This window comes from Actinia tenebrosa, unplaced genomic scaffold (genome assembly GCF_029948245.1).
Source record: "Actinia tenebrosa isolate PJP-AT-01 unplaced genomic scaffold, QUT_ActTen_1.0 PGA_scaffold6__47_contigs__length_16458017, whole genome shotgun sequence".
Lineage (NCBI taxonomy): Eukaryota > Metazoa > Cnidaria > Anthozoa > Actiniaria > Actiniidae > Actinia > Actinia tenebrosa.
The window spans coordinates 6066899-6086628 of NW_028292583.1; the positions used below are offsets into that span (position 1 = coordinate 6066899).

At 37.3% G+C, this 19730-nt stretch overlaps 4 protein-coding genes across 8 annotated transcripts; all 4 read right to left on the reverse strand.

The window, feature by feature from the left end:
• Positions 1–146: 146 nt before the first annotated feature.
• On the reverse strand, positions 147–3758 carry LOC116286650 (CCN family member 2). Of its 4 annotated transcripts, none has more exons than XM_089039102.1 (6): positions 3566–3758; positions 2899–2925; positions 2186–2407; positions 1643–1678; positions 865–1086; positions 147–407 (listed from the first exon to the last, which is right to left on the reverse strand). In XM_089039102.1, the coding sequence occupies exons 1-6, from the start codon at positions 3660–3662 to the stop codon at positions 376–378; spliced, it is 636 nt and encodes a 211-aa protein (XP_088895228.1). In that variant the 5' UTR covers positions 3663–3758; the 3' UTR covers positions 147–375. The 4 variants fall into 4 exon arrangements, with proteins under 4 accessions (XP_088895228.1, XP_088895227.1, XP_088895229.1 ...); XM_089039101.1 differs by having other exon boundaries at positions 2899–2928; positions 3566–3757; XM_089039103.1 differs by having other exon boundaries at positions 855–1086; positions 2899–2928; positions 3566–3755.
• An 853-nt stretch (positions 3759–4611) lies between these two features.
• Positions 4612–10562, reverse strand: LOC148905920 (uncharacterized). Of its 2 annotated transcripts, none has more exons than XR_016121609.1 (5): positions 10348–10562; positions 6441–6527; positions 5553–5774; positions 5130–5193; positions 4612–4745 (listed from the first exon to the last, which is right to left on the reverse strand). XR_016121609.1 is itself a non-coding variant. In XM_089039499.1 (5 exons), exons 1-4 carry the CDS (start codon positions 10442–10444, stop codon positions 5172–5174), a joined length of 438 nt encoding a protein of 145 aa, XP_088895625.1. In that variant the 5' UTR covers positions 10445–10560; the 3' UTR covers positions 4612–4745; positions 5130–5171. The 2 variants fall into 2 exon arrangements, 1 of the variants encoding a protein (XP_088895625.1); XM_089039499.1 differs by having other exon boundaries at positions 5543–5774; positions 10348–10560.
• Positions 10563–13515: 2953 nt separating this feature from the next.
• Positions 13516–14328, reverse strand: LOC148905921 (uncharacterized). Its single transcript, XM_089039466.1, has 2 exons — positions 14159–14328; positions 13516–14022 (listed from the first exon to the last, which is right to left on the reverse strand). Exons 1-2 carry the CDS (start codon positions 14223–14225, stop codon positions 13799–13801), a joined length of 291 nt encoding a protein of 96 aa, XP_088895592.1. The 5' UTR covers positions 14226–14328; the 3' UTR covers positions 13516–13798.
• A 2755-nt stretch (positions 14329–17083) lies between these two features.
• LOC148905922 (uncharacterized) lies at positions 17084–17862 on the reverse strand. Its single transcript, XM_089039281.1, has 2 exons — positions 17722–17862; positions 17084–17559 (listed from the first exon to the last, which is right to left on the reverse strand). Exons 1-2 carry the CDS (start codon positions 17786–17788, stop codon positions 17306–17308), a joined length of 321 nt encoding a protein of 106 aa, XP_088895407.1. The 5' UTR covers positions 17789–17862; the 3' UTR covers positions 17084–17305.
• Positions 17863–19730: the final 1868 nt, after the last annotated feature.

A 19730-nucleotide genomic window follows, 5' to 3' on the forward strand; every position in this document is an offset into this window, starting at 1 on the left:
AGTAAATAGATGTGCTGTGCGTCGCCTAAATCCTTCACGTAATTAATATTTTCTTCAAGTAATGACTGCCCTCGCATACGGTTTATACGTTAGTGGAAGTTCTAACCATAGGTAAACTGCAGAACACAAATTTGGCCCGCGAAATATGAAGTGCAAAATTTTTATTGTTTTACGTGGTTTGTTACAGCTGGTATCTGACGTAGTTGGGCAATTCAACATTTAAATCGTTTTATTCAATATATTTTTCATCAAAACCGCTGCATTCATTTTTCCATCAGTACATAAACTGAAGGCTATAAATCGTTGAAATGCATAATTAACGGTATAACATTATTATTCATATTCTTTTTTTCACCTGAAATCTTTCTTTCTTGTTTAATATATTTCTTGAACCTTCTTTTCTTTATCTGAAACAGTAAGACAAACAAGTTCTTTGGTGAGTTAGCTCCGACAGGCTTACCTCTCCAAGCATGAGCACAGTGCGAACACCGAGAATAGAACTCTTCCATGTGACGTCAATGCAGCTCAATATTTAGAGGACAAAAAAATAGTAATTTCAATCTCCTAAGAGTTGGAAACCTATAGTTATGTCATCCAAATTGAACTGAATTTCGACGTACTGCGAGGGGTCTATAAAATACTGTTTAATTCTAGTTTTCCTTCCGCATGCCATGTGAGGAGGTAAGAAGGATGTGGCATGGTCTATCATTATATCATCATTTTAAAATTGCCGTAATTTCCCGCGTTTGCGGCCTTGGGATGCTTCACACTGGATAGGATGGGAAATCTCTTCTTCGGCAGTCTTTTCTTTTCATTATTATATTACAAACAAACAAATCATAAAAGAAACTTACTCTACGTCACCTTTCTTCACACAAACAGGCACCCTGCAGAAGCATCTTCCCTCTTTATCGGCAGGTACTTGTTTTGTTGATTCTACTTCACCAGGGCCACACTTGACGTAGACGGGTGGACAGAGATCAACGCATCCCACTGCTCCATTAAGGCAACTGCATCGAGCAGTGCATCTTTCATCAACCCATTTCTCACCGTTTTCGTACGTCTTCCCATCCATAACGCACTTTTCTTTGCAAAAATAAATATTGGATAAGCGGGTATCAATTAGAATATATATTTTTCTCCGTTAAAACCCAACATGCTAAATCACCTCTGGGGTGTCAGATTCGAGACTTGGACTCGGCATCACATATGAACAGACGTGAGATCTCCCTTGATTCCAGGGTTTTTAGTCCCTCCACAAAACCTAACGCGCTAAATTCCAATTCCGATGTTAGTTAGACGTGACCTAAGCTATCAGCTCGGAGGATTTTTCGGAGTTCAATAAATTTAAAGACACAAAGCGCGCTGGGTGACCGCTTTTTTACGATAGATATATTTACGATATGGACCGAAAAAATAAGAAAAAGGAGTTACATTAAAAAAAGAGAAGTCCTGACCTTTAACGTTCAAAAGTTAGGGACTGGTACTAATTATCGTTCCCACAATCCTACGAGAGTTGTTTTCGTTACCAGTCTCGAAATTATAACCGAGCCGAGCCTCGGCGGTACCATTCTCGTTACTAGACCCTACTCATTATTTGCTAATGAATAGGGTCTGGTAACAAGCATACGGCGTTACTTACTTGCAGGGGGGTTCTCATTCTTTGACTCGTCTTCAACTATCGGAATAAGAAGTGAAAAAAAAATTCTTTTTCCATTTTATATTCATCGACTAAAGATCTATGTTCAAAAATTGAGATTATTCAAAATGTAAGATTTTTCATATTTTTGGGTAAAAACTATTTTTAGTTTGTAGATTGCCTTATAGACATGTTTCAGCAGATTAATCATGTCGTGAACTGATAAATGCTTATTTTTTAAATATAAAAACAATATCCGCTTTCAAATCCCGAATAATTCCATTGTATAAACATAAGGTTCCTCTTCTGCTACCAACTGTTTGAAATGAGATTCCCTTAATATATGTCAAAATATTTCAACATGCTTTCAGTTCGTAAAAATGTTTTAAACTGATTCGTAGATAAGCTTCAATAAATCAATACATTGTAATCTATCGGTGTTTGTTAGTTCGGGCCTCGAGCGGTATTTTGTGTTCATCGGCGTTAACAAATATATTTTTAGGCGTTCAGATTTTAAGATGTGCAAAAATATTATTTCTACGTCACCTTTCTTCACACAAACAGGCACCCTGCAGAAGCATCTTCCCTCTTTATCAGCAGGTACTTGTTTTGTCGATTCTACTTCACCAGGGTCACACTTGACGTAGACGGGTGGACAGAGATCAACGCATCCCACTGCTCCATTAAGGCAACTGCATCGAGCAGTGCATCGTTCATCAACCCATCTCTCACCGTTTTCGTACATCTTCCCATCCATAACGCACTTTTCTTTTCAAAAAGAAATATTGGAATAGCGGGTAACAATTAGAATGAATTTTTTCTCCCTTAAAACCCAACATGTTAAATCACCTCTGGGTGAGTCAGATTCGAGTCTTGGACACGGCACCACATATGAGCAGACGTGAGATCTCTCTCCCTTGATTCCAGGGTTTTCCTCCCTCCACAAAACCTAACGCGCTAAATTCCAATTCGATATGTGAGTTAGACGTGACCTAAATGATCAGCTCAGAGGGTGTTTCAGAGTTCAATAAATTTGAAGATAGAGGCGCACTAGTTGTCGTCGACCGCTATTCTGCGATAGATATATTCGGATATGGACCAACAGAGAATATACGAGGAGTTGCTTCTAAAAATAGGGGTCTAGACTAACGTTCGAAACCAAGAGGGGACCGGTTGCGAACAAAATTTTCCTTCCCACAATTCTACGGGAGGCGCGTTCGTTACCAGTCTCCCGTTAGTTGAGCCTTGGCGGTACTTACTTGCAGTGGGTGTCTCATTCTTTGACTCTTCTTTTGTTGAAATAAGAAGTGAAAAAAAAAATTCATTTTATATTCATCGAATGAAGATCTATTTTTAAAAATTGAGACTATTCAAAAAGTTAGATAATTCATATTTTTAGGTAAAAACTATTTTCAGTTTGTAGTTTGCCTTATAGACATGTTTCAGCAGATCGTGAACAATGTCATGAGCTGATAAATGCTTAATTTTAACAAGTAAGAGGCTTAAATATATAAACAATATCAGGTTTCAAATCCCAAAAGAAATCATTGTATAAGCATAATTCTGATTCCAAAACTGTTTGGGAAAGACGGATTATTCCGACAAGTAAAAAAATTCCTACGTACTTTTTTGTACAATTTCTTCAACATTCGTAAGCTTTGACTACAAAACAATAATCTATCGTTGTTAGTTTGGCCCTCAAGGGGTACACCGGTAACTGTAAATTGAAGTTTTCTCCAGGATTTTCGTTCATTTTGAATTTGATAAAGACAAGGACTACTACAATGATGAACGATTTCATTCGAAAAAGTGGCTTGCAGTTAACTTAACCCCTAAAGCAACAGTTCACCGTAGTTTCAAAAATACTTTGAGGTCACACAACAGATTTCCGCAGCAGCGGATATGCAAAACAAATGACACACTCACCCCGAAGAAGCTCTTCCAGCATGTTACGGATATCAGCGCCAGAGCACAGACAAACAAACCCAACCAAAAGCAGCGCAAAGATAAGTCTGGTGGTCATCTTGTAAAGTCTTTACTTCAGCGTTTTGTGAAATGTTCTTTCGTTCGTCTGCTCGTAGATGCGAGTCACATGATCAACGAAACCCCACAGCTTATAATAATAGCCGGTCGGTCCACAGGGTACCCGGCTATATTTTGATTGTTTCTTTTAGAAAATCATTTTTGCTCTTTATGGGTTTCCTGGGGTTTGTAGTTGTCTTTGATCGCGGTTTACGTTACACAAGTTGTAATCAAATCCGCGTTGTAAATTGATACGCGATTAAATTCGCGACAAAATATAGTCGGGGTTCCCTGTGTTTAGCCTAGATCTCAATAATTGCAGTATGGTTGAATGCAACTCGAAGACATGCAACCAGCAGTGTGAAAAGGGAGGCTGCAAGCTTTCTGCAAACGGAGTCGATGCCGATCAGACATGCTCCCTCAGTCCATGCTCAGATATCCATTGCCTGTCCACTGGAACATGCAATCAGAATTGCCAAGGTGGTGTTGCAACAACTACCCAACTACGGTGCACGAACGCCGGACAGAAATGATGGACTCCTGGGTTGAATTTTTTTCTAGGCTTAGCTTCTCATGCAGACAAGTAAATTTGAATCGCCTTTTTTTTTCTCTGAGCACTGTGCTAACTATAGTCAATCTTCTGCGCGTCGCCAAATCCTTGACGTAATTGATTAATTTTCTTCAAGTAATAACTGCGCGCGCATTCGTTTATACGTTAGTAGAGGTTCCAACCATAAGTAAACTGCAGAACACAAATGATGCCCGCAGAAAGATCAAGTGCAAAATCTTTGTGGTTTTATGTGTTTTTTTACAGCTGTTATCTGATGTAGATCCTATAATGGCTAATTTAACATTAAGCTCGTTTTTTTAAATACCTTTTACATCAAAACCGCTTCAATAAATGGGTGTCTTTTTCCAACACAGTACATAAATTGAATGACTGCAAGTCGTTAAATTAGATAACTTTTTATTATTCATATTTTCTTTCATACTTATATTTCTATTGTAAATAACGCTCACGAATGCAGAGTACATCTGAAATCTTTCTTTCTTTAATATATTTCTTGAATCTTTTCTTCTTTATCTGAAACAGTAGAACAAAAAAAAACAAAGATGAGAACGCTTTAAGCTTTTTTAATAATTTATTATGGTAGTTCGTGGCACTCATCATTTTTTTCCTTTAAGTTTCCTTTGTTTGCTTTTGTTGCTCAGTTTTGATAGTTGATTTAATCTTAGGTAGGAAAAAAGTTGAATAGACCTCTTCGGCTCTGACGTAATGTTTTCCCATTTCAGACCACATGTCATTCCCTAGAGTATCATTTCTTTGTTTAAGGTTTGCGCTCGGTTGCACATGAGACGATACATGAATATGGATACAGCTCAAACAAAGAATCTTATTCTCAAGAGAATGACTCGTGGTCTGAAATGGGAAAACTTTACGCCAAGCCGAAGAGGTCTATACATTTACCTGATATATTTAAGGAACAGAGCCTGCTAAGCATATTGCATATTACTTCTTCACCATCATCGATCTTAAAACAACCATACAGAATGAGAGATCAATAATTGTTTCAACTTGAGGTTATTGTTAAAAGGTGTTTAGATTCTTTGGTGAGTGAACTCCGCCAGGTTTACCTCCAAGCATGAGCAACGTGCGAACACCGAGAATAGACCCCTTGTATGATGACGTCAAAGCAGCTCAATTTGGAGGATAAAACAAAAGAAATTCAATCTCCTCAATTTCTCCTCTCTTCAATTTCCCAGTAGGCGCATTTGCATCCTTGGGGTTCTTCACACTGGATAGGATGGGAAATCTCTTCTTCAGCAGTCTTTTCTTTTCATTATTATATTACAAACAAACAAACCATGAAAGAAACTTACTCTACGTCACCTTTCTTCACACAAACAGGCATTCTGCAGAAGCATCTACCCTCTCTGTCGGCAGGTACTTGTTCTGTCGATTCTACTTCGCCAGGGTCACACTTGACCCATGAAGGTGGACATAGAGAAACGCATGCTACTCCATACCTACGGCATCTGCATCGAGCAGTGCATCGTTTATCAACCCATCTCTCACCGAATTCGTACGTCTTCTCGTCCATAACGCACTTGTCTTTGCAAAACAAAATGTTGGATTAGTACCAGGTAAATAGAATGAATAGATATAGTTTTTCTCCAACTCAAAACCCAATAACATTCAGGCTAAATCACCTCTAGTCACCTTTGGGACTTTGTAAGGTCTCGCCCTTGATTCGAGGGTTTTTCTCCAGGTTCTCATATTTTTCCTCCCTCCACAAGACCTAGTACGCTGAATTTCAATTCCATCTGCGAGAGTTATACGTGACCTGACTTTGATCAGCTCAGAGGTTGTTTCAGGGTTTGATCTGTGAGTTAGGCGTGACCTGACTTAGATCAACCCAGAGATTGTTTCAGGGTTTGATCTGTGAGTTAGACGTGACCTGACTTTGATCAGCCCAGAGGAAGTTTCAGGGTTTGATCTGTGAGTAAGTCAAGTCCTGACTTAGATCAGCCCAGAGGTTATTTCATTATTCAATAAAAGTGCACTAGGTGAACCCTGTTATGCGATAGATATATGAACGATACTAATGGTATGAACCGAAAAATTAAAAATACAAAGAGTTGCTTTATAAAAAGGGACATTTATAACTTTCCAAACCCAGGGACCAGTACGGTAGCGAAATAATTAATCCTTCCCACGATTCTTGGCAATATGCGTTTGTAACCAGTCTCCCGTTAATTGAGCCTCGGTGGTACTTACTTGCTGGAGGCATGGGTGGTCTTCGGAAACTTGCAGGAGGTCTGGGTAGGCCTGGAGGTAGAGGTCTGTCATTCTTTGTTGCGTCTCCTGTTGGAATAAAAAGTGAAAAAAAAAAATTTTTTTTTTTTCATTTAATATTCATCAATCTATTTTCGAAAATTGAGCCTTATTCAAAAAGTAAGATAATTCATATTTTTAGGAAAAAACTATTTTCAGTTTGTAGTTTGCCTTATAGACATGTTTCAGCAGATCGTGAACCATGTCATGAGCTGATAAATGCTTAATTCTAACAAGTGAAAAGTTTAAATATATAAACAATATCAGGTTTTTCAAATCCCGAATGATTTGATATTCCATTGTATAAACATGAGGTTCAAGTCCTCTCTCCCAAAACTGTTTGGGAATGAGATTCCGATATGTGAAATATTATTTGATTAATATTTCAACACGCTTTTTTTTTTTTCAAAAAATATTCTTCAAAACTCGTAGATGAGCCTTGATAAATCAATAATCTATCGGTTTACGTTCGGCAATCAAGCGGTATCCTGTATTGATTTGGATATAATTGGTACGGTTTCGTGAGAATAAGAGTGCGGGAACTTCGATCGCGGCATGGTAACTTCACCATGTGGAAGCATTAATAGTAGACGAGGAGGGGGGGTGGGGGGGGGGGAGCGTGTGCGGGCACGCACACCCAAAGTGATAACCCTTAGCAAATTTATGCGTCTGTTCGAGACACCCACCAACCACACCTACCTCAACACATCTCGCGTATAGGAAAACCACATATGTAAACATATAATCTGTCATATTTGTATGGTTCCTGATCATTACCCACAACTTAACCCAACGTTTTTTGAAATAGGTGTATCCAATATGAGCGGGAGATCTGTATGAGGATTTAAAACAGCGAGCTGTTTTAAACCTCATACAGGTCTCACGCGAATATCGTATGTTACTTCAAAAATGCCTAGATTAATGCTTCTTCTTTAGAGTAAAAATTTTAACATTAAAAGTAATTTGGCCGAGATATTTTTAAATCAACCTTATGCAAATCAGGACGAATTCTGTATCAGGGTTTACAGATGCCTTCACGGGAGTGATTTTACATTGTTCAGAGGTCATTAATTATTCATGAAGTTTATATTAAGGAATGATTACAAACCATCTATAGTGAACATCATCCAATATGGCTGCCTCTTTTGTTCCCTTAGGAATGATTACCCAAACCATCTATAGTGAACATCATCCAATATGGCTGCCTCTTTTGTTCCCTTAGGAATGATTACCCAAACCACCTATAGTGAACACCATCCAACATGGCTGCCTCTTTTATTCTCTTAGGAATGATTCCAAACCACCTATAGTGAACACCATCCATCATGGTTGGCGCCATTTTTATTCCCTTAAGGATGATTGCAAACCACCATCATCCAATATGTCTGCCACCTTTATTTTTTAGGCCAAGGTTGTATTTGATACATATATATAATAATAGAAATCCTTCATTTTGTTATCTAAACGTTGACATATGGTGTAATTATAATAGCAAAGTCTTCATTCTTCAATGACAAGAACTTTAAAAAAATTCATATCTGTAGCTCCAGGTGCATGAACAATTCTGACAATTCGTTTTAGACTCGAATCAAAGCATTTCCTTCAAGGTTGCAATGTAAAGAATTCTTTGACGCGGATAATTACCATGTTTTATATCCACACCCTTCTAGATCTCTCCAAATTTATCTTTAAGAAAGGTGTTTTCCAATGAAAACGTCATAACCAAGGATTGTAACCACAAAACAGAGCTGTCTCAGCGGTTTGAAAACTGTTATTATTAATCGAAACTTCCGTGTTTCAAGTAAACCCAAAAATAGGGCTTCAAAGTCGAAGTTTGAACCACACATTTTTAAACCTGTTCAAGCCTTTCTAGTGACAGCATTCTTTCCTCTTTTCATAGTTAAAAAATTTCGGGCATTTTTTTTTTTTTTTTTTTTTTTTTTTTCCTTCACATTTAGTTGTGGTTAGATGGATTCAATCATAAATGTGTAACCTTGTACCCCGTTGGCTGGTAAGATTTTAACAAGTTTTCCCACATTTTGATGCTCAAAATAAATCAAGTCTATAAAGTAAAGGATATCTGGTCAGACTGTGCACGCAAATTGTATCCGGTTTTATGGTCACGAAAAAAGAAATGCTATTTATTTTTGGGTGTTCTTTATTGTCTATAAATAAGTCTTTCCTTCTGATTTCCGAATGCTTGGGTATTAGTCCTATGTCCACACACACAAAAAGAATTACTCATTATCATAGCGAACCTTCACAAAAACTGTTTTGGTCAACGTTTTTTGCGTGGGTTGAGATTTACTAATTACTCCATTAGAACGCATTCTATGTTCTATTGAAACCCATAATTTGTTTATTTGAAGTCACAGTCAACAAAGAAAAGCGTTTAAGGTTGCAAAAAATTTTCTTTTTGGGGGGAGTAATCGTTTTACCACGAGATTTAGATTATCCCAGAGTAAACATTTGGTAAACTGAATCACTTCTACTTACAGCTATCTTAGATAGGATTGATATTGTAAAGCAGAACGAGCGCCATCTGGTAGACAGATTAATCTTTTAATTCTTGAAAATCGAACTCGAGTTTGGAATAGCTTTCCTTGTTTTGACAAAGACGATTGTTAACCTTATTGGCATAGAATTGATTGATACGGACTTAATAGTATAAAAATATCTTGGAAAATTTTCAAAATTTATGAATGCTATTTTTAGTAGAACAATTTTAAGACGTGTCTTTCAATTTGAATCGGTTGGTGAGAGCAATTATCTCTTTAAAGACGATGCTAGTGAATGATGCGGAGCTAATGTCCTACAAAAATCGACAATAATCCGAAGCTAGTTTAGCTACTACGACGATCTCAAAATAAACTTTTTGATCATCATTTTTTCGTCCATATTAGAAAAAATTTGATTCTCTAACAAAAAGATCGTGAGAGGGATTGATATCTACAAAGATTTAAAGGTATTTTTCGGTTCCAAAGGAATGAAATCTATATTGAAGGTTTTACGAGGATTTTAGTCCGTATGTTTTAAAATTGATAAAGAAAAAGACAGCTACGACGTCGTGGAAACGATTTCAAAAATTTGGTCTTCAGTGCAATGATATTAATACCATATGGGGAAAGACCTTGTCTCGCCCGGAAATCTTTGTTATGATATATTTGACATCTCTTCGTCCTTTAAGCTAATTTTACAATTTTTTAAGGGCGTTTCAGCTAAGCCTTCTTACTGAAATATCTACATTTTTAGTCGTACATTGAAAAAGGAATTTGTCTAAATAAGTTTTGTTAGTTATTTTTGCAGCCTTTTGGTAGTGCATTCATAAGGTTGTACTATATTCTAAGGTCAGCTTTAAACTTGAGTTGATTATAATGATATTTTGGTATCTCGTTTTGTACTTGACATGCCCTAAATGGTATGTTAAGACCTTGAACTAATCTTACACTATTAAGAATAAAATGTTTACACATGGATTTTAAAATACCCGCGGAATGTTAGGGTTATTTGTAATAATTTAAGAGTAATAAGGGTCTTTCGCAAGGAGTGGTTAGAAAATCTTCGAGCTCACATCCTACGACAAAACTCCTTCACACTTCTCGTTTGCTTCGTGGAATTCAATTGCGATCATTTTGGACATTCCAGATATTTTGTCATATTTATATTTTTTACGTCACAAAAATTACACGATGCTACGATGACATTTGGCTAAAAATCTGTGTCTAAGAAAATGTAGAAGACTCGTATTTTTGAAACTACTGTGACCTGTTCCTTATAGGGATAAATGCTTTGAGGTAATACACAACAGATTTCCACAGCGGTGGATATGTATAATAAATGACACACTCACCACTAAGAAGCTCTTCCAGCATCTTACGGATATCAGCGCCAGAGCACAGACAAGCAAAACCAACCAAAAGCAGCGTAAAGATAAGTCTAGAGGTCATCTTGTAAAGTCTTTACTTCAGCGTCTTGTAGGATATTCCTTCGTTCGTCTGTTGGTAGACAGAATGATGCAAGTTCATTAAAACCCCACGCTTATATAGACGGTTACCCCAGACCTCAATGATTGAAAAGCCCACACGAAGATCCCCTTTTGGGGTCGTTGTCATGGTTACATGATGACTTAATGACATCCGATGAGTGGGCTTAAAAGCAGGCAAGGCATTTGTGGAATGTGCTGGTAAAGGCCGTCAGGAAGATACGACAATCCTAAGTTGAAGTTCGCCTTTGGAAACACCCAGTAATTTGATAAGAAAGTAATGTAGTGAACTATCTGACGTGGAGATGGATGCAAGGTAGAAAAATTTTCTTTCGTCCCTCCCTCCCCAGCCCCCTCCCCTAGGGACGTTTGGCTCGTAACCAATCTTCCTCGACCAATCGACACGGACAGACAGACGGACAGTGACCAATGGAAATAGGGACTTAGCTCGCAGTCTAGATGCAAGGAAAAAGGAAGGTCGAAAATTAAGAAAAGGAAAGAGAAACGTATTGAGCAGAAAAGAAAAAAACGACGAGAGAAGAGGCGGAGAGCTGAGAGACACGAAAGAGGAAAAAAGGCTAAAACTAAACGTAATTCAAAAACTTCAGAACTACTTTTAAATATGTTTTTTTTTGTCTTCACTTGGTATTATTAGAGAAAAGTAATTTTTCTTTTAATGGAAAATTTTTCTATTATTTGTTAAAATCTTTGCTAATGCCAAAGTATCAAGACGACGCCCTAGTGTTAAATAACTGAACGCCTTCGGACAAACCTCAGATTCTTCTCATTTTCAGCTGTTAAATGGCAAAAACATTAAGGAAATGTTAAAAAAGGGCTAGTCGTTGTAGCAAGAATGAATAAGCAAGGTATCGAGTGTTTTGCTATGTGAAGTGGATGGGTCAAGTGAGAGCGTATTACGTAAACAACGTCGCGTCCTCTGGTTTTTTTACTTTCATCTCTGCTATAAAACGTCGGTATTCCAAAACCGGGACATCTTAAAATCCAGCGAGTTGAATCAATCTAATATAAAATTTCTTGTCAAAAAACACACGTACTCTAAAGAATGGTCGATGCTTATCCCCCTAGAATCTGTTAAAATTGTCCTTTTTTGTGAGTTCAGCAGAAGATCTTTTCTTGACACGACTTTTTGAAAATCCTTCATGCACAAACCTTAAATTAGTTAAAATTTTCACACCTATGAAGACTTCGGAGATGAGCCGTAAGTTTTCCAAAAGAACAGCCGACGTTCTAATCATTCAAACTAGTTCTTTTGATTTTTCTCTTCGCTTTGTTATATATTATCTTTCTCATTATTTCATTATTATTACATTCTTATTATAAGTGTATTTTTGCTCAGTATTTGATGACTTTACTTTCAAAGCGTTTTCAAAAGAATTCAAAGAAAATCAAAGGAAATGGCGACTCATGTTGGTTCACATAACAAAAGCCGATAAACAGCCGTGAAAAATGCATTGTTAAGTTCAACCAAGGACGCCAGGACAGACGGATTGGGTTTTACTCTCCCTTAATAAGTCAATCAAATTTACCTTCAGTACAGTAAAAATTTGATTAATCGCTAACAAAGCGACGCCGGCGCTGTTTGGCACGGATAGTGCAGCGGTAAATACTCAGAGCGTACAGCTGATTCAAACCAGAAAGACCGTTGGTGGACGTGGTAAATATATTCATATCGTATGGCTGATTCAAACCAGCATAATCGTTGGTTGTAAAGGACGTTTATTTTCACGCACTAAAACCGTGAACATTAAATAGTACTAATAAGTACATCCTTTGTTTTCTATTGTTTAATTATCACTATTTAGTGCTAAAAATTAGTATTTGTTTCACGGATTTAGTGTGAGCACTCTATTTAGTATCCATTTAGAAACAAACATATATCAATTCAATTAGAATAACTGAAATAATTACACATACATCTAAAACCCAATCCGTCTGTCCTGGCGCCCTTGGTTCAACCAACATGGCGGCTGCGGCCTTACATGATTGCCCAAAGCATTCCGCAGTTTTGTAGTTAAAATGTTCTAATTAAAAGTTGATTGGATAGCTTTGATGGAGCCTAATAATAATAATAATAATAATAATAATATTAGTAGTAGTAATAATAATAACAATAATAATAATAATGACTTTATTTAAAGAGATTAAACACATTACAGTCAGAGACTGATAAACTTGTGGACCTCCATCCTCAATTCAGTCACCCAAAAAAACTAGCTTGCTTATTCAAAAATTAATTCGTTGCGGTTTTTGCTTTTTGTTTCATACACGTTTTTTTTTTTTTTTTTTTTTTTTTTTTTTGTCTACTACCTATTTACCAGCATCAACTTCGTTTTTATTTCATGGTTTTACTGCATGCGCTCTAGTGAATTTGTCCAAAAGTAGTTTTAGCTCTAAAAAATTATGCCAAGGTTCATTAACGGAAAACGAGGTCAAATGTGTTCACAGATTGCGCGCAAAGTGAGTCTCTTCGAGCATTCATTTTATTAATTTATTTTAATCTATTTCCTTTTTTCCTAGAGGTTTTAAGTATTTTTGACTTATCACTGGCATAACCGCTTGGTTCCTAATTAATAAGATGGTCTCACTGACAGGAAATTCAACCTAGACAAGAGTGAGCATATATACGAGATGCTCACCAAACTTGAAAAAAAAATGCCGACTTTAAGCCATTCTCAATCACACGCGCCCTCTAGCGATTGTTTCTGTCGCGACGAAGTATAGGTTTTTGGTGGACGTCAATCATGCAAGGCGATTCCATAACATTGTCGGAAAACAAAACTATAAGGACACGTGCCTGTAGAATGTCATGGAAACGCCTTGATTGACGTCCACCAAAAGCTTCTTCGTCCAGACAGAAGCAATCCGCTAGAGGGCGCGTGTGATTGAGAATGGCTGTAATGAATTTGATTGGAAGGGAACTCGACGGTATCATCAGTCACCGCAGGGAACTCAAATCAAGAAAGGAATAACTTCCCTCGCCCCAACGAAAAGGAGGGAAAAGGGAATATAAATCCATTAACTTTTCATTAATTTTTAATGTCAATATTATTTTTACATAACAAGTTGCAATATACCTAACAGTGTCCCTACAATATCTCTACATCCGGGACTTTTTCTAAACGGTTTTCCCGCTAAAAATCTGCTATAGCTAAAATGCTACGCTTACAAAGAATGCTAGCAGATAAGAAAGAGTCTTTATATGATCGATAGTCGATTGCAAACAAAAAATGTTCTACAGATGATTCCACGAATAACTAGGCTTTTAGTGGCTACTAAAGCATGATCAGCCCATTATTCCTTATATCTTGATACAAATAGGACGAGTACAGAAGCAACGCCCGTTATCCCTCGGGATGATCTTCCTAGATTTTACTTCTCCGGGGCCACAGTCAATCCTGGAGACGCCGCAGAGATCACTGCACCATACTGAGTTTCCTGGCTTACATCGGCATTCACCAGAGCAATTTTTGTTGACAAAATGTTGTCCTACTCTGTATATCCTGCCTTCAAATTTACACACGCCTGCAAAATATAATTAAATCAGTTACTAAAAAATATAGCCATTCATAAGTCCGTCTCTTACGAAATCAAAATCTTGTCCCACAAACAACTACACAGTATCTGTTATAAAGAGTACTAAAATGTTAGCAGTTATTACCTGGTGCTGCAGATGTGAACACAGTGAGAGCCACCAGAAGGATGAAGACCAAGCCAGCCTTGTACATGTTGTTATCTGCTATCGTAGTACGAGGGACTGTGTGATATCAAGGAGTGTTGAGCTTTAGAATGAGAATCTAGTGTGTGAATGTCTGGTATTTATGCCTGATGTTACGGTGCAGTGGACAGACCACATGTACATAAACAACAACGGAAACCAATTCAATATATATATTATAATAGATAAATGTGTTTGGTTTTGGTTTGAGTCGCCTCCATGAGCTAGAGGGTGCAGTCTATTCGAACAGATTTTTTAAAATTCACTCACCTCAATTTACAGTCAAAACGGCTCAAGCTTATCCCCGCTAGATTCCATTAATAGTAATTCGAGAATACGTGATTAGTGATAGATATTTATTGTTATAGTCAGTATAATAAGTTATAATTTGATAAATAGTCTGACTTTTGCCTACGAAGAAAGGCGGGAATCTATTTTTTGAATGGAGAATACGTGAATATTTATAGATATACATTGTTAGTCAGTATAATAAGTTATTATTTGATAAATAGTCTGACTTTTGCCTACGAAAAAGCGCGCGCGCCATCCTTTCGCTGGATGTGAAATAGTCATAGTCTAATGGAGTTCACATCCAGTGAAAGGACCTTTTCGATTATGAAAAAGGTCCTTTTGCTGGATGTGAAATAGTCAAGGTCTCATGGAGTTCACATCCATTGATGGGACCTTTTTCATAATCGAAAAGGTCCTTTCACTGGATGTGAAATAGTCATGGTTTATGAAAAAGGTCCTTTCAATGGATGTGAAATAGTCATGGTCTAATGGATTTCACATCCAGCGAAAGGACCTTTCCGATTATGAAAATGTATATCCAGTAAAAACAATGTGAAATGGTCTTGTCTAATAGAGTTCGCTCACTGCCGGACATCCAGTGAAGGCACCTTTTCGATTACAAAAAAAAAAAAAAAAAAAAATTCAATATGAGTAAAAAGTAATAGGTAGTCTTTCTTTATAAAAAGATATTGCAATGACTGATAATAATATGCATTTTAAAAAATAGAAAATGTTATCTGGATACGATGGAGTTCGCATCGGCCCACCGACAGGAATTCAAAAAAAATAATAAATAAAAAACGACTCCACTGTGCCATACCCCCGAGACATCCGCAGAGCTGAGGCGGCGTATGGACTTCGGACCTGACGGCAATTAAATCCTTCTGCCCTTGGGTGCACGAATTACGCAAGAAAATGTTCTAGCCGGAGCATCAGGGGAGAGACCAACCGGCCCCCAGACCATATCGGCTAATCCCTTGCATCTCTGCCACGCACGGAATCGGTTGAAAATTTGATGTTAAAAAGCCTAGTCTATCTGGTGCATTGTTTTCACGACTATTGTTATGCTGATTTATCTGGAACCGTGGTCCAGTGGAAAAAACTCGGGTTTCCATATCACGAGTCAAGTCCGGTTGAGGGAAGTTAGTACCTGGATGGGTGACCTGAAACTAATGGCTACTAAAAAATATTTTGGATTTTTTTTTTTCGTAACTTTCAATCGATTAAAACGATTATTATGAGAAATCGTCGGAACTTAAAAACTGTCGCGGGTATTTAATCACCTAATTTAGAAGTATCCATTCACCTGATTTAAGAGTATCCATTCACCTGATTTAAGAGTATCCCTTCACCTGATTTAAGAGTATCCATTCACCTGATTTAGGAGTATCCATTCACCTGATTTAAGAGTATCCATTCACCTGATTTAAGAGTATCCATTACCTGATTTAAGAGTATCCATTCACCTGATTTAGAAGTATCCATTCACCTGATTTAGGAGTATCCCTTCACCTAATTTAGAAGTATCCATTCACCTGATTTAGGAGTATCCATTCACCTGATTTAGGAGTATCCATTCACCTAATTTAGAAGTATCCATTCACCTGATTTAAGAGTATCCCTTCACTTGATTTAAGAGTATCCCTTCACCTGATTTAGGAGTATCCATTCACCTGATTTAAGAGTATCCCTTCACCTGATTTAGGAGTATCCATTACCTGATTTAAGAGTATCCATTACCTGATTTAAGAGTATCCATTACCTGATTTAGGAGTATCCCTTACCTTTTCTAATTGGTAATCGATAATTAATTAATCGATGTCTATTGAATCGATAAAAGTATTAGATAGATTTGATTCCGTAATTCTAATCGCATATTTATCATTCGATCATTAATCTTTATCCACTTAATGTTCGCGCGGGAATATAGTAAACACAATTAGAATTAATTTCAATTCTTTTCAGAATGTGAGCTTTTCGAAAACGGATTCACGGTCCAATCAACGGAAACAATTAAAAAACAGATTCAATATTTTTGGCATTACATTTTGTCTATGAATTTGCGGTTTGGACATTTGAATTTTCTTTAATCCAAATGCGCGCCTTCGTCGATTCCTGCGATTTTTACATCAAGGTCTCCCTTATTACTTATGACAATTCTCAGTTCTTCTGAAGGAATTACGTACAGTCTTATTTCGAAACCAACGGTATTATATGCTGAGTTTTAACAATGTTGTGTTTCCTGGCTGTCCAAATCAGTTTTCACTTCATTGAGTTTTATTTACGTGCTAGGCAATTGAAAAATGTGGTTCTTTAGGAAGATAAACAAGATCAAATGTGTCCACGGTTTCCGCACAGACATTTCTTTTATAACGTTGCCTTAGTGAGTTCCTTTGTTTTAGAATTGTAATATGAGGATTTTGTCTATTCGTAAGTTCTTACCGTAGCTGGTGGGTTAGTCTTCTTTCATTCACTTGAAAACATTTGCCCCCCCCCCCCCCCCCCCCATAACTGAGAAAATTGGGAGAGTGGAAGTAAGAATAAGGAGATTCAATCAATGAACCACAGACACAAAACTGAAGATTTAAGAGACACTTTAGTTAAGTTACAAAATGACTAACAGCGTCTTTGCAATATCAAGTGACAACATGTTGCTACACCTGAACAGCATACAATTCCCACTAAAAAAAATATCTTTAACATGATTAACTTCAGTTGTCAGATAAAAAAGAGTCTACAAGTGTCAATAACAAATAAAGCAAATGGATGGTTTCACGAATGGCTGGGCTGATAGGTGGCTCAGTAGTCCAACATGCTCAGACCACGAGTCTTGATCTTGACGCAAATTGGTTCAGTACAGAAGCAGCGTCCGTTGTCAACAGGGATCATCTTTTTTGATTCTACTTCTCCAGCGCCACACCTTATCCTGGAGACGCCGCACAGATCTACGCACACATATCCACCTCCTGGCTTACATTCACAACGACCATCGCAATTTTTGCTGATAAATTTTTGTCCTACTCTGTACGTCTTGCCATCAACTCTACACACACCTGAGAAATATAATTGAAAAATATAGCTATGAGGGTTCATTGTACAGGCTTAAAATGTCTGTCAACTTTAGTTTCAAAGGCACTTACAAAAAAAAGTCCTAGACGTAAAGAATGTGAAAGTACAGATTTTTATGAAGTAACCTACGTCATTATATTACTGACCTGGTGCTGCAGAAGTGAACCCAGTAAGAGCCACAAGAAGGATGAAGACCAAGCCAGCCTTGTACATGTTGTTATCTGCTATCGTAGTACGAGGGACTGTGTGATATCAAGGAGTGTTGAGCTTTAGAATGAGAATCTAGTGTGTGAATGTCTGGTATTTATGCCTGATGTTACGGTGCAGTGGACAGACCACATGTACATAAACAACAATACGGAAACCAATTCAATATATATATTATGATAGATAAATGTGTTTGGTTTTGGGTTTAGTCGCCTCCAGGTAGAGGGTGCAGTCTATTCGAACAGATTTTTTTTTAATTCATTCACCTCAATTTACAGTCAAAACGGCTCAAACTTATCCCCCCTAGATTCCATTAATAGTAATTCGAGAATACGTGATTAGTGATAGATATTTATTGTTATAGTCAGTATAATAAGTTATAATTTGATAAAAAGTCTGACTTTTGCCTACGAAGAAAGGCGGGAATCCATTTTTTGAATGGAGAATACGTGAATATTTATAGATATACATTGTTAGTCAGTATAATAAGTTGTTATTTGATAAATAGTCTGACTTTTGCCTACGAAAAAGGGCGCGAACCCGGCCATACGATAACGCGCGCGCGCGCATCCTTTCGCTGGATGTGAAATAGTCATAGTCTAATGGAGTTCACATCCAGTGAAAGGACCTTTTCGATTATAAAAAAGGTCCTTTCGCTGGATGAGATAGTCGTGGTCTAATGGAGTTCACATCCATTAAAGGGACCTTTTCCTTTTCGATTATGAAGAAGGTCCTTTCACTGGATGTGAAATAGTCATGGTCTAATGGAGATCACATCCAGTGAAAGGACCTTTTCGATTATGAAAAAGGTCCTTTCGCTGGATGTGAAATAGTCATGGTCTAATGGAGATCACATCCAGTGAAAGGACCTTTTCGATTATGAAAAAGGTCCTTTCGCTGGATGTGAAATAGTCATGATCTTATGGAGTTCACATCCAGTGAAAGGACCTTTTTCATAATCGAAAAGGTCCTTTCACTGGATGTGAAATAGTCATGGTTTATGAAAAAGGTCCTTTCGCTGGATGTGAAATAGTCATGATCTAAATGAGATCACATCCAGTGAAAGGACTTTTTCGATTATGAAAATATATATCCAGTAAAATATAAGTGAAATGGTCTCGTCTAACAGAGTTCGCTCACTGCCGGACATCCAGTGAAGGCACCTTTTCGATTACAAAAAAAAACTTTTAATTTTGAATATGAGTAAAAAGTAATTTATAGTCTTTCTTTATAAAAAGATATTGCAACGACTGATAATAATATGCATTTAAAAAAATAGAAAATGTTATCTGGATACGATGGAGTTCGCATCGGCCCACCGACAGGAATTCAAAAAAAATAATAAATAAAAAACGACTCCACTGTGCCATACCCCCGAGACATCCGCAGAGCTGAGGCGGCATATGGACTTCGGACCTGACGGCAATTAAATCCTTCTGCCCTTGGGTGCACGAATTACGCAAGAAAATGTTCTAGCCGAAGCATCAGGGGAGAGACCAGCCGGCCCCCAGACCATATCGGCTAATCCCTTGCATCTCTGCCACGCACGGAATCGGTTGAAAATTTGATGTTAAAAAGCCTAGTCTATCTGGTGCATTGTTTTCATGGCTATTATTATGCTGATTTATCTGGAACCGTGGTCCAGTGGAAAAAACTCGGGTTTCCATATCACGAGTCAAGTCCGGTTGAGGGAAGTTAGTACCTGGATGGGTGACCTCAAACTAATGGCTACTAAAAAATATTTTGGATTCTTTTTTTTTTTTCGTAACTTTCAATCGATTAAAACGATTATTATGAGAAATCGTCAGAACTTAAAAACTGTCGCGGGTATTTAATCACCTAATTTAGAAGTATCCATTCACCTGATTTAGGAGTATCCATTCACCTGATTTAAGAGTATCCATTCACCTGATTTAAGAGTATCCATTCACCTGATTTAAGAGTATCC

Bases quoted from the DNA above. Each gene is read 5' to 3' on its own strand.
- LOC116286650 (XM_089039101.1), bottom strand. From the start codon at position 3,662: ATGACCACCAGACTTATCTTTGCGCTGCTTTTGGTTGGGTTTGTTTGT. The intron at 2,408-2,898 runs GTAAGTACCGCC...CTTTTTGAAAAG, and splicing joins GAATGAGACACCCACTGCAA to AAAAGTGCGTTATGGATGGG. The intron at 1,679-2,185 runs GTGACGTAGAAA...TTATTCCGATAG, and splicing joins GCCTGTTTGTGTGAAGAAAG to TTGAAGACGAGTCAAAGAAT.
- LOC148905921 (XM_089039466.1), bottom strand. From the start codon at position 14,225: ATGTACAAGGCTGGCTTGGTCTTCATCCTTCTGGTGGCTCTCACTGTG. The intron at 14,023-14,158 runs GTAATAACTGCT...TATATTTTGCAG, and splicing joins GTTCACATCTGCAGCACCAG to GCGTGTGTAAATTTGAAGGC.
- LOC148905920 (XM_089039499.1), bottom strand. From the start codon at position 10,444: ATGACCTCTAGACTTATCTTTACGCTGCTTTTGGTTGGTTTTGCTTGT. The intron at 6,528-10,347 runs GTGAGTGTGTCA...TTATTCCAACAG, and splicing joins GCTGGAAGAGCTTCTTAGTG to GAGACGCAACAAAGAATGAC. The intron at 5,775-6,440 runs GTAAGTACCACC...TGTTTTGCAAAG, and splicing joins ACCACCCATGCCTCCAGCAA to ACAAGTGCGTTATGGACGAG.
- LOC148905922 (XM_089039281.1), bottom strand. From the start codon at position 17,788: ATGTACAAGGCTGGCTTGGTCTTCATCCTTCTTGTGGCTCTTACTGGG. The intron at 17,560-17,721 runs GTCAGTAATATA...TATATTTCTCAG, and splicing joins GTTCACTTCTGCAGCACCAG to GTGTGTGTAGAGTTGATGGC.